This window comes from Rhinopithecus roxellana, chromosome 11 (genome assembly GCF_007565055.1).
Source record: "Rhinopithecus roxellana isolate Shanxi Qingling chromosome 11, ASM756505v1, whole genome shotgun sequence".
NCBI classification, from domain to species: domain Eukaryota; kingdom Metazoa; phylum Chordata; class Mammalia; order Primates; family Cercopithecidae; genus Rhinopithecus; species Rhinopithecus roxellana.
Window position 1 is genome coordinate 112767356 of NC_044559.1, and position 12965 is coordinate 112780320.

The 12965-nt window shown below is 45.9% G+C and overlaps 1 protein-coding gene across 2 annotated transcripts in view; it reads left to right on the plus strand.

Moving 5' to 3' along the window:
• Nucleotides 1-12013, plus strand: part of MCM10 (minichromosome maintenance 10 replication initiation factor) — a 51683-nt gene extending 39670 nt beyond the window's left edge. For both annotated transcript variants that reach the window (XM_010365946.2, XM_010365947.2), the window contains exons 17-20: nucleotides 2751-2864; nucleotides 5498-5643; nucleotides 11277-11319; nucleotides 11413-12013. In XM_010365946.2, coding sequence (XP_010364248.1) covers nucleotides 2751-2864; nucleotides 5498-5643; nucleotides 11277-11319; nucleotides 11413-11496 — 387 coding nt within the window. In that variant the 3' untranslated portion in view covers nucleotides 11497-12013. The remainder of the gene's footprint in view (nucleotides 1-2750; nucleotides 2865-5497; nucleotides 5644-11276; nucleotides 11320-11412) is intronic.
• The last annotated feature ends 952 nt before the right edge of the window (nucleotides 12014-12965 follow it).

Below are 12965 nucleotides of genomic sequence, written 5' to 3' on the forward strand. Positions count from 1 at the left end.
TCACCATGTTGGCCAGGCTGATCTCTAACTCCTGACCTCAAGTGATCCTCCCTCCTTGGCCTCCCAAAGTGCTGTAATTACAGGTGTGAGCCACCATGCCTGTGCCCAGCCAAGAATCTGTTTTTTACGTAAATCTAGAGGTAGGTATATATCAGTTTGTTTGAAGAACAGGAGAGTTTCTAATAGATTTTAGCTTTGTCCTTGTCTCTTTACTGAAGAATATAATTTGATTTAACATGACTTAAATAGATATAAATATTGTAAAAATGTTTGCATTGGGTTATGGCTGTGAATTATGTTTAAATGGCTCTACCTGCTGCTATTTTCTGCCTTGCAATATGCAAAGAGAGTTTTCCCATTCCAGTATTTTTATATTGGCATTTCAAATACTCTAAATCAATAGTTAACCCCATCACGCCCAAGGACCCTTTTTAATAACAAGTATTTTGTATTGCTTCCTTATCTTGAAATAAAATTCAGAGATAATATGAATTACCTATATTAGTCATTTCGAAAAATCAATAAACATCCTAATGCAAAGAAGAAAAAATGAAAATATTTATGATAAAGATACAGATTTCATTATGGATTCGTAAATGCAGGGGCAGAACTAGCTTAGGGGAAATAATAAAGTCGTCAGAGGCTTGGGCTTATCAGTGTAAATGAGCCAGAAATGGAGACTCACATAGGTTTGTGTCTTGGTAAATAGCATGGACCTATCTCTTTGATAATGTAGGGTTTTTGCTTCAGGGGTTGGACGGGTGTTCATACAGGGTCTCTGTATGTTCCCCAGTCTGGTCTTAAACTCCTGGGCTCAAGCAATTCTCATACCTCAGCCTCCTGAATAGCTAGGACTAGATAATGTACTTTTGGCGGGGAGCTGGGAAGGTTTTGTTTTTTTGAGACAAGGTCTTGTTCTGTCCCCCAGGCTGGAGTGCAGTGGCACTATCAGGGCTCACTGCAGCCTCAAACTCCTGGGCTCAAGTGATGCTCCTGCCTTAGCCTCGCAAGTAGCTGGTACTACAGGTGCATCACCATGACTGGCTTTTTTTTTTTTTTTTTTTGAGACAGCGTTTCACTCTGTCGCCAGGCTGGAGTGCAATGGCGTGATCTCGGCTCACTGCAACATCTGTCTCCCGGGCTCAGGCGATTCTCCTGCCTCAGCCTCCCGAGTAGCTGGGACTACGGGCGCCCGCCACCACGCCTGGCTAATTTTTATATTTTTAATAGAGACGGGGTTTCACCATGTTGGCCAGGATGGCCTCAATCTCTTGACCTGGTGATCCACCCGCCTCAGCCTCCCAAAGTGCTGGGATTACAGGCGTAAGCCACCACGCCCGGCCAACTGGCTAATTTTTTCTTATTAATTTTTTTTTTTACAGACAGGGTTTTTCTGTGTTGCCCAGGCTGGATGGTGTGTGTGTGTGTTTTTAAGTAAATAATCCTGAGAAACCAAAGTACCATTGTCCCTCAGTATACACAGGAATCTAGTTTTACTCTTGGAGTAGTCAACATAGGTTAAAACCATGCACAAATATTGTAGGGTTATGTAGAAAGCTGTTAAATTCTAGGGTTTTAATCAGGTTCCCCATCCACACAGATGTCTCATAGAGCACACAGAAGCCAGGCAGGAGGAGAAGCAATCCTTGGTTGTGTCGGTGACTGTTGCATGCATTGCAGACAGTGCAGCACCCCTGGTCCCTGCTAGCCACAGAAGTAGCAATCATTGCAATAACAAAGAAAGTGCTCCCACCAGTTTTGAAAATATCCCCATTCGGTATCACTATTCCGAATGATCTGCTCTTGCTTTGATTAACAAATAACTAACAAGACAATTCTGCATCATGTCTTTTCACTGGACTTGACACTCAGGAGACATGCCAGAGCTGACTCGGCAGCCTGCAGAGTTGAGCTTCTCGCCTCTGTGGCACCCGAGGCCCCGGGCCCTCCTGCCTGTGGAGCAACGCTAACCCCATCACTGCACCCACATTCTGCCACAAGGATCTCTGCCCTCAGTGCTGTTCCCTGATGTTCCGTGCACCCAGGAAACTCACCAGTTGGGGCCTGGAGTACATTGTATATGTGGAGTCTGTATTCAAACTGTAGAAATAACTGCCTTTGGGCACACACTTGACATAATAATACTGTCACGTTAGGAGTGTTTATTTGTATTTGGTGCTTTAAAAATCACCAAATGGGCCAGGTGCTCACGCCTGTAATCCTAGCTCTTTGGCAGGCCAAGGCAGGTGGATCACCTGAGGTCAGGAGTTTGAAACCAGCCTGTCCAACAGGGCGAAACCCCATCTCTACTGAAAATCCAAATATTTAGCTGGGCATCGTGGTGGGCACCTGTAGTCCCCGCTACTCAGGAGGCTGGTGCAAGAGAATCACTTGAACCCAGGAGGTGGAGGTTGCAGTATGGTAGAGGTTGCACCACTACACTCTAGCCTAGGTGACAGTGAGACTCCATCTCAAAAATAAAATAAAATAAAAATAAAAATCACCAAATGTTCTCATGTCCCTTTGTTTTTGCATATTATGAGGTCGTTTCTATGCATCGTCATCTTTTGCTTTGCAGCTCATCGAGGCACTGTCCAGAGCCCTCTCACACTTAGCCTGCCTCTTCGGTTCTGTTCTGTTTTGATTATTATCAGCTGTGTCATTTGACTAATCATGAAGTTACTCTTACTGCGCTGCCTGAGCACATACTGGATTTAATGCCAGGTCTTCCGTATGCCCTGTCATTCCAGGCCGAGGCTGAGCTGCAGGAGCGCTACTTTGAGCCACTGGTGAAAAAAGAACAAATGGAAGAAAAGATGAGAAACATCAGAGAAGTGAAATGCCGTGTTGTGACATGCAAGACGGTGGGTGAAGGCGGGGGCTGCAGCAACCCATGGGCCCTGTGTGGTGCTGTTGTGACTCGGCAGCACATGGAGAACCTGTGGGATCTGGGGCCCTATCTCGTGATGTGTCAGTTAATTAGGCTGGAAAGCAAAGGGCGCAGGTGGCCCAGGACCGGGCTTCTTGCCTGACCTGGCTGCTGTGCTCTGCAAAGGGAATTCTTCTCTCATTTGACCAGAGCCCCCATCTCTTCCCCTGGACCACTGGGTCCACGTGGCTCTGACTGCTGTTTCTCAGGTTCTGGCATATCCTCGCTCAGGCCTTGGGACCATGGTTGAACCCCTTGGCCTCTCATGTTATGATCCACCACTGCTTTCCTACTCCTGGCTGAACCTGCTCTGTTGAGTCTCAAGCCAGAGTGTGGATTATATCATCATCAATGTTTGCAGAATTTTTATCATAAATCTGTTAGAAAATTCTAAGTCCTCTATTCCTCAACATTGATTAAAAATGGGAAGAAAGGGTTGGGTGTGATGGCTCACGCCTGGAATCGCAGCACTTTGGGAGGCCAAGGCAGGAGGATCACTTGAGGCCAGGAGTTTGAGACCAACCTGGGCAACATTGTGAGACCCCATCTCAACAAAAAATAAAAAATTAGCCAGGTGTGGTGGTACACACCTGTGACTCCAGCTATTTGGGAGGCTGAGGCAGGAAGATCACTTGAGCCCAGGAATTCAAAGCTGCAGTGAGCTGTGATCACACCACTGCACCCTAGCCTGGGCAACAGAGCGAGATCCTATCTCAAAAAGAAAGAAGAAAGCTCTTGGTGAACACTGTTCCTTCCATTACCATTTGTTCCCACGATCCCTGCGTGGCACATCGGCCTACTTAATAAACCTGCAGAAGAGGTGGAAGGGGCGTAACTTACCAAGTGCACTTTTCTCTGTCTTACTCCTTTTAACAGTTTAGCTCTCCTGTGTATTTGAGGGTCAGCTCCAAATCAGCTACCACCAAAAGTAGGACTTCCTTGAGAAAGTTTCTATCTTGGAGCATAAGTAAAGATGATTCTTTTAAACATAGTTTTGAGAAGACAGGAAACACACACCCACCATTGCATTTCACCTCAGATGGCAGCTCTTACTCCGACACAGCGGTGGACCTGCAGCGGAGCTGGTGGGTGGTCTCCCGTTGCCGCCGTAACAGATGATCACAGATGAGGTGGCCTAACACAATGCATATTTTTTGTTATTTTATTATTTATTTATTTATGTATTTATTTATTTATTTTGAGATAGTTTTACTCTGTCACCCAGCTTGGAGTGCAGTGGCACAATCTCGGCTCACTGCAACCTCTGCCTCTCGTTCAAGCGATTCTCGTGTGTCAGCCTTCCGAGTTGCTGGGGTTATGGGCACACACAACACTGCCCGGCTAATTTTTGTATTTTTAGTAGAAATGGGGTTTCACCATGTTGGACAGGCTGGTCTGGAACTCCTGACCTCAGATGATCTGCCTGCCTCGGCCTCCCAAAGTGCTGGGATTACAAGCATGAGCCACCGTGCCTGGCCTCACAGTGCACATTTATTATCTCTTGTGTGGGTCAGAAGTCTGTGTGGGTCTTGCTGGTCTAAAATCAGGGTGTAGCCAGGGCCGGGTTTCCTGCAGACGGGGCTGCTGTAAGGGAGAATCATCTTGCCCAGCTTCTGAGTTGCTGCATCCTCGCCTGTCCTCACTTCCTCAGCACAGCCAGCAGCAGTGGGGTGAGCTCTCACATTCCAGCCCTGAGCACCTCTTCCACGTTTAAGGGTCCTTGTGATTCCATTGGGCCCACCCAGATCATCCAGGACAATCTCCCTATCCATTAGCAGCCTGAATTTCACCTGCAGCCTTGATTCCCCTTCACCCTGGACCAGCACACACTCACAGTTTTGGGGAGTAGGCTGTGCATATCTTTAGGGGGCCATTGTCATGCCAGCCTCGGGCTCACCACTCTGCTCTGCACTTTCTGAGCTTGCCCAAGTCTCGAGTTACTGATCAAACTCAGTGTAATTCCCAGAAGTTACATCACTCTCTCCCGCACATGTTTTGCTGCTCACCCACCATTTCTCATTCTCTTCGGTCCTTTTGAGGATCGAAATTAAAAGGGAATTCCTTAATCTCTCTGTCTTGGCTTTGCTGGTAATGAAATAGGGAGTAAGAATAAGCCTATATCCTTTTTATAGATCATAGAAGAAAATGAAAGAGCTGCTGATTAGTCTTTCTAAATAGATCCCAAGCCTCTGCATCCTATATAAGCAAAGGGCCGTAATGACTCTAGCACAGACTGACCGAAGCTATTTAGGGGTTTACAGTACTTTTCCTCTCCTGCCCTTGCTATTGTCATCATGGAACATGTTACACAATAACAGAAAGTTATTGTGTACTTTGTGCCTGATCAGAAATTGGGCCAAATATGAGAAACAGTGGTATCAGTGTGAGGGAGTCAGGCAATCACACGGGTCCCTGTAGCAAGAGGCGAAGGTGGCCCAGTCCCCTAGCAAGGGCCCAGGTGGTGATGAGAGACCAGGTGATCATGGAGCAGATTGCCCTGACTGCAGCTGAGCATTTGTCCTCAAAAGCTCTTCACCAGCGGTGTGGGTTTTTTGTTGCTCTGTGCAGTGCGCCTACACCCACTTCAAGCTGCTGGAGACCTGCGTCAGTGAGCAGCATGAATACCACTGGCATGACGGCGTGAAGAGGTTTTTCAAGTGTCCCTGTGGAAACAGAAGCATCTCCCTGGACAGACTCCCGAACAAGCACTGCAGGTATGAGAATCACCTGGAGCTCTTTGTCCCACGTGGGGATTTTCATCTCTTTTTCCAGAGTCTGTGATTCTCTTCCCTTGGAACATTGGATAATCATTCCATGCCTTCCTATAGCTCCAGGCTACCCTTGGGACTCAAGTTGTTAACTGAAATCCCTGGAAGGAAGGGACCCTACCCTTTCACTGCTGTCCCCAACACCTAATGTAGTGCCTGGCCCATAGGGGGTCCTCAGAAGTGTTTGTTGAATAAATAAGTGAAGAATCATAGGGGGGGTGGTGAACATGTATGTGTGTGTTGGGGGCTAGGATGCACATAACATTTTTTTCCTCTCTCCAAAGAGTTATTTGATCATTTTATATGTCTTTAGCTTGTGAGAGCTGCTGTTCTTCAGTATCCAAGGGGCATTGGTCCCAGGACAGCACTCTCCCCGCAGGATACCAAAATCTGTGGATGCTCAAGTCTCTGATATAAAATAGTGTTGTATTTGCATATAATGTGCACATATCCTTCCATATACTTTAAATCATCTCTAGATTACTTATAATACCTAACACAGCCACGTGCGGTGGCTCACGCCTGTAATCCCAGCACTGGGAGGTTGAGGTGGGCAGCTCACAAGGTCAGGAGATCGAGACTATCCTGGCTAACACGGTGAAACCCTGTCTCTACTGAAAATACAAAAAAAATTAGCCAGGCCTAGTGGTGGGCACCTGTAGTCGCGGCTACTCGGGAGGCTGAGGCAGGAGAATGGCATGAACCCGGGAGGCAGAGCTTGCAGTGAGCACAGATCCCTCCACTGCACTCCAGCCTGAGCAACAGAGTGAGACTCTGTCTCAAAAAAAAAAAAAAAAAATTACCTAATACAATGTAAATGCTGTAAATAGTTGTTATATTTTTTATTGTATTATTTTTTATTGTGCTTCATATATATGTATATTTGTTTTGTTTTTCAATTTGTATAAATTTAAGGGGCACAGGTGCAATTTTGTTACCTGGATAGTTTGTGTAGTGGTAAAGTCGGGGCTTTTAGTGTAGCCATCACCTGAAATAATGTACATTGTACCCGTTAGGTAATTTCTCCTCCCTCACCCCCTCCCACCCTTCAGTGTCTATTATTCCACCTTCTGTGTCTTTGCATACACATGTTAGCTCCCATTTGTAAGTGGGTACATGCAGTATTTGACTTTCTGTTTCTGAGTTTTTTCACTTAGGATAATGGCAACGTTATCCTAAGTGAAAAATGTTGCCAACATGCTCCAGCATCCATGTTGCTGTAAAAAACATGACTTCATTCTTTGTTATGGCTGAGCAGTATTCCATGGTGTATATGTACCACATTTTCTTTATCCAGTCATCTCTTGATGGCATTTCGGTTGATTCCATGTCTTTGCTATTGTGACTAGTGCTGTGATAAAACATACATGAGCAGAAATCAGTATACCAATTTCTTTTTCTTTGGGTAGATACCCAGTAGTGGAATTGCTGGATTGAATGGTAGTTTTATTTTTAGTTCTTTGAGAAATCTTCATATGTTTTCTGTACGAGGTTGTGCTAATTTGTATTCCCACCAGTGTGAGCGCTCCCTTTTCACCACATCCATGCCAGCATTTGGTTATTTTTTGCCTTTTTAATAATAGCCATTCTGACTGGTGTAAGATGATATCTCTGAGGATGAGTGTTTTTCCGAATACTTTTGACCCACAGATGCGGTGGTCGAACCCACAGGTGTGGAGGGCTGACTGTGTGTGTTGTAAGGATCTTTTGTTTCTCTTTTTACTTTTTGGGACAACGTCAGATACAGAGGCAGAGCTGCCGTGTTTGACAGTCAAGGGACATCATTCACGTAGAATATGACGGTGGCACCTCCGGAGCTGGGTTAAGAAACCCTCCCTGGTGCAGCACGCCGCCATCGCGGGTCCATCCAGTGCCCTCCCCGGCTCATTCATGTTCTCTTCTTACCCCTTCTCCCTCCATCCCATCCCTTCACACCATCCTCAGCCATTTTCAGATGGTTGCTGTGATCCTCTTGTTAGTTTTCTTGTGAACGTGTACTGCTTGCTCTGCAGCCGTATTTATTTCACATAGGTGGTACAGAATTATATGTCTCATTTGATTTCGTTTCTCACTCGGCTCTGTGTTTGTAGGATGTGTCTGTGTTCATCGCGTCTGCTGTTCCTAACTGATGACCGTGCCCATGGCAACACCCATCACATTTCACCCGCGGGCACCCTAGGCCCTCCCCACACGTGTCCCCTGGCCTCAGCACCTCAGTGCTTTCACCTCAGTGAGTTCTTATTCCTGTCAAGAGCTCTCACTGGGATAGTACCACTGCCTTTTTGTGTGCTTGCTTATTTTCATTTGTTGTTTACTTCCTGGAGTTCATATTTCACTCTCACTTCAGGTTCTCCCGGGTCGATCCAGAGATCCTAGGGAGGGAGCCAGGAACCCGGGCCAGTTCATCACTTTACCAGGAGGTGGCTTGCCAATTTTTCACAATCTAGATTATAATTTTTTAAGTAGTTATTTATATATTGATACTTGACTTCTTTCCAAAATAGATGACTAAAAATGTCATTATAGTAAGAGCTTACGGAAAACGTTAGAAAAATCAAAAAAATTCTGTTCATTAAGTACAAGGCACAAATGGAAGGGCACGATGCCTTTCAGCCTCCAGATGGCACTGTGATTGTAAGAACCACGCTTTTTCTGGACTTTTTTTTTTTTTTTTTTTTTTTTTTTTTTTTTTTTTTTTTTTTTTTTTGAGATGGAGTCTCGCTCTGTCGCCTGGGCTGGAGTGCAGTGGCCGGATCTCAGCTCACTGCAAGCTCCACCTCCCGGGTTTGCGCCATTCTCCTGCCTCAGCCTCCCGAGTAGCTGGGACTACAGGCACCCGCCACCTCGCCCGGCTAGTTTTTTGTATATTTTAGTAGAGACGGGGTTTCACCGTGTTAGCCAGGATGGTCTCGATCTCCTGACCTCGTGATCCGCCCGTCTCGGCCTCCCAAAGTGCTGGGATTACAGGCTTGAGCCACCACGCCCGGCCTTTTTCTGGACTTTTTGTCAGTTGCTTTTTTTTTTTTTTTTTTTTTCTCTTCTTTTTTTGAGAGAGGGTCTCACTCTGTCATGTGGACTGGAGTGCAGTGCCATGATCATAGCCCATTGCAGCCTTGAACTCATGGGCTCAAGCGATCCTCCTGCTTTTGACTCCTGAGTAGCTGGGACTACAGGTGTGCACCACCACACCCAGCTAATTTTTTAAATTTACTTTTTTTTATAGAGACAGTGTCTCACTCTGTTGTCCAGGCTGGTTTCAAACTCCTGGGCTCTGGTGGGCTCAGCTGCCCAAAGTGCTAGGATTACAGGCGTGAGCCACCATGCTTGGCTAGTTCTTGATCTAGAACAGAAGTCAGCACACATTGCCTATAAAATGTCAGTGGTGAACATATTAGGCTTTGTCGGCCACACAGCTCTGCTGGTGTAGCCTGAAAGCATCCATAGATAATACACAGGCAACTGGGCACGGCTGTGTTCAAATAAAACTTTATTTATAAAAACTAGCGATGTGCTGGATTGGGGTTGTAGTTTGCTGACTCCTGACTAGAATAGTGATTTTTTTTTTTCTCACAATTTTATCATTGATCTACTGATAGACTACCAGAGTTCTCTCCATTGATACTGAACCAGTCTCTGGAGGTGGAAGGTGATGGTTGGGAGGCTGTAAGGGCTATGGCCACTGACATGCCACCTTTCAGGGCAGGAATTGTGATACGGTTTGGTTGTGTCCCCACCCCAAATCTCATCTTGAATTGTAGCTCCCATAATTCCCACAAGTTGTGAGAGGGACTCAGTGGGAGGTAATTGAATCATGGGGCAGGTCTTTCCTGGGCTGTTCTCATGACAACAAATAAGTCTCATGAGATATGATGGTTTTATAAAGGAGAGCTCCCCTGCGCACGCTGTCTTGCCTGCTGCCATGTAAGACATGCCTTTGCTCTTCCTTCATCTTCCACCATGATTGTGAGGCCTCCCCAGCCACGTGGAACTGAGTCCATTAAACTTCTTTTCTTTATAAATTACCCAGTCTTGGGTATGTCTTTATTAGCAGCATGAGAACAGACTGATACGAGTAGACTCTTAAGCTAGGTAAGGGGAAGGGGAGACAGGCAGAGCATCCACACCCCACACCAACCCTCTAAAATCCAAGGGAGCTGGCAGACATACTTCCTTGGCTTTATTATATGTCTTCTCTCTTTCTCTCTCTTTTCCCCAGAGTAAACTTCGTAGGAAATAAGTTTTCACCATAGTGTTCACATCCCTTCTCAGTGTGGAAGTCACCCACCATGTTAAAAATAAGAGCAAGGCCGGGCGCGGTGGCTCAAGCTTGTAATCCCAGCACTTTGGGAGGCCGAGACGGGCGGATCACGAGGTCAGGAGATCGAGACCATCCTGGCTCACATGGTGAAACCCTGTCTTTACTAAAAAATACAAAAAACTAGCCGGGCGAGGTGGTGGGCGCCTGTAGTCCCAGCTACTCGAGAGGCTGAGGCAGGAGAATGGCGTAAACCTGGGAGGCGGAGCTTGCAGTGAGCTGAGATCCGGCCACTCCAGCCTGGGCCACAGAGCAAGACTCAAAAAAAAAAAAAAAAAAAAAAAAGAGCAAGAAGGGCTGGACTTGGTGGCTCATGCCTGTAATCCCAGCACTTTGGGAGGCTGAGGCAGATGGAACACTTGAGCCCAGGAGTTCAAGACCAGCCTGGGCAACATAGTGAGACTCTCCATCTCTACAGAAATTTAAAAATTAGCTGGGCATGGTGGTGCACACCTTTGGTCCCAGCTACTCAATAGGCTGAGGCAGGAGGATCACATGATCCCTGAAGATCAAGGCTGCTGCAGTGTGCTGTGATCGTACTACTGCACTCCAGCCTGGGCCACAGAGTGAACCCTGTCTCTAAAAAAAATAAAAACAAAACAACAGTCCCTGGGCCCTTTGAATAAAAAGAAAGTAAAGAGGCTGGGCGTGGTGGCCACACCTGTAATCGCAGCACTTTGGGAGGCTGAGACGGGCAGATCACTTGTGCCCAGGAGTTTGAGGCCGGCATGGGCAACGTGGCAAAACCCCATCTCCAAAAAAAGAAAAGAAAAGACAGTGAGTAAAGGCTTTTGGGTTATAAAGAGAAAGGGAGAAGGATGATCCAGACTAGAAAGAAGACTTTTCCTTTCTTAGCTCAACCTTTCTGCTTCAAAAAAAGAGGAGGAAGGGGCCAAACATAGATTATCCTGCACCAGAGGGCCAGCTCCGTAAGTCTGAGTCTCATCCCAACCACCATCAGCTGTAAAAACCAAGGGTGTGTTCATTACCTGCAGCGCATGGATCTCTGTGGTACCATCATTTGAAACTCCATCTCTGAAGGCTCTAGCTTTGTAAGGACCTACAGACCACTTCCCAAGTCATTGCAAGTTTAGTTTTAGTCACATTTGAGCATAACCTCAGATTTGGCATACAATACAAATGTCACCTCGAACAGCTTCTCCTTGAATGGGGGGCCCCTCTCCCCAGGTGCAGTGAGCATCGTCGTCTTTACATGTGTGGGCCTACACCACCCTGCTGAGTCAATCCATCTTGTCTCTTTCAGTAACTGTGGCCTCTACAAATGGGAACGGGACGGAATGCTAAAGGTATGCCATTTGCCTACTAATTTTTGATTCCTTTTAGTGACCCATGCTAATAATGTTGAACCATCTCCTATTAAAATATTTTCATTTTTCTAGGAAAAGACTGGTCCAAAGATAGGAGGAGAAACTCTGTTACCAAGAGGAGAGGAACATGCCAAATTTCTGAATAGCCTTAAATAACCCGAACTTCAGACATTTTCCCACAGCCTTCCTGGCCTCTTGTGACTCTGGAAAGCAAAGGATTGGCTCTGTATCGTCCATTGGTTCCTGACTGATGCCGTCAAAAACAAATGCTTGTTAAGCCCGTAAGCTTTGCCTCCTTACTTTCTGCCATTGGGTTGGTGTGACACCACATTTAACGTTGACATTTAAGTGGAAAACCAAGATATTGTCTTTTCTAAGCTCAGCGTGGATGATTGCATTACTTCATGCCCCAAATCTGGAAGGTAAACAGAGAGCTGTGTTTCTGTATCTTTTGATTATAGAGTGTTCACTTCTTTGTCATAATAAAATTCTAGTGTTTATATGAACACCCAGAGGCAAAAGAATTAATTTAGCTTAACTCTCACTCCAGGTAAGTTGCTTAAATTCTGGGCTTCAGTTTTCTCATCTGTAAAATCAGGAAGATTGGACTAAGTGATCCTGAAATGTATTTTTTAGCACTGGATTTCTACAAATAATAAAACTTTTCCCTATCTAGATAATTATGGTCACTGCCTTTAATATAGTCTTGATATACAGATTTTTTTTTTTTTTTTTTTTTTTTTTTTGAGACGGAGTCTTGCTCTGTCGCCTGGGCTAGAGTGCAGTGGCCGGATCTCAGCTCACTGCAAGCTCCGCCTCCTGGGTTTACGCCATTCTCCTGCCTCAGCCTCCCGAGTAGCTGGGACTACAGGCGCCTGCCACCTCGCCCGGCTAGCTTTTTGTATTTTTTAGTAGAGACGGGGTTTCACCGTGTTAGCCAGGATGGTCTCGATCTCCTGACCTCGTGATCCGCCCGTCTTGGCCTCCCAAAGTGCTGGGATTACAGGCTTGAGCCACCGCGCCCGGCGATGTACAGATATTAAAAGCCAGATTTCTTCATTCCATTCTGTTATCTCTGTTTTACTCCTTGAAATTGATCAAGTCAGTGAACCACGTTGCATTTCAATTTATATACAGAGAGAGACAGTAAGCTCTCTGCTCTTGCATTATTGTGGAGCCCTGTAATAGAAATATGTAACAACTCATTTTACTTTTTTAAATTTTTTTATTTAAGACAGGGTCTCGCTCTGTCACCCAGGTTGGAGGGCAGTAGTGCGATCACGGCTCACTGCAGCCTCGGCTTCCCTGGGCTCAAGTGATCCTCCCACCTCAGTCTCCCAAATAGCTAGGACTACAGGCGGGCGGGCGTGACTAAGCCCAGCTAATTTTTGTATTTTTTGTAGAGATGGAGTTTTGCCATGTTGCTCAGGCTGGTCTCAAACTCCTGAGCACTAGCAATCCGCCCACCTCTGTTTCAAAAAAAAAGAGAATGAAAGGTGAAAAACCCTGTGCAAATTACCACAGCAAAGATTTCATTCAGGAGATTCTTCGGTCTGGGCAACCTGTTTTTCCAAATATCATCTGACCTAAGTGAATGTTGACACCAGCTAGAGATTGGGTAAATT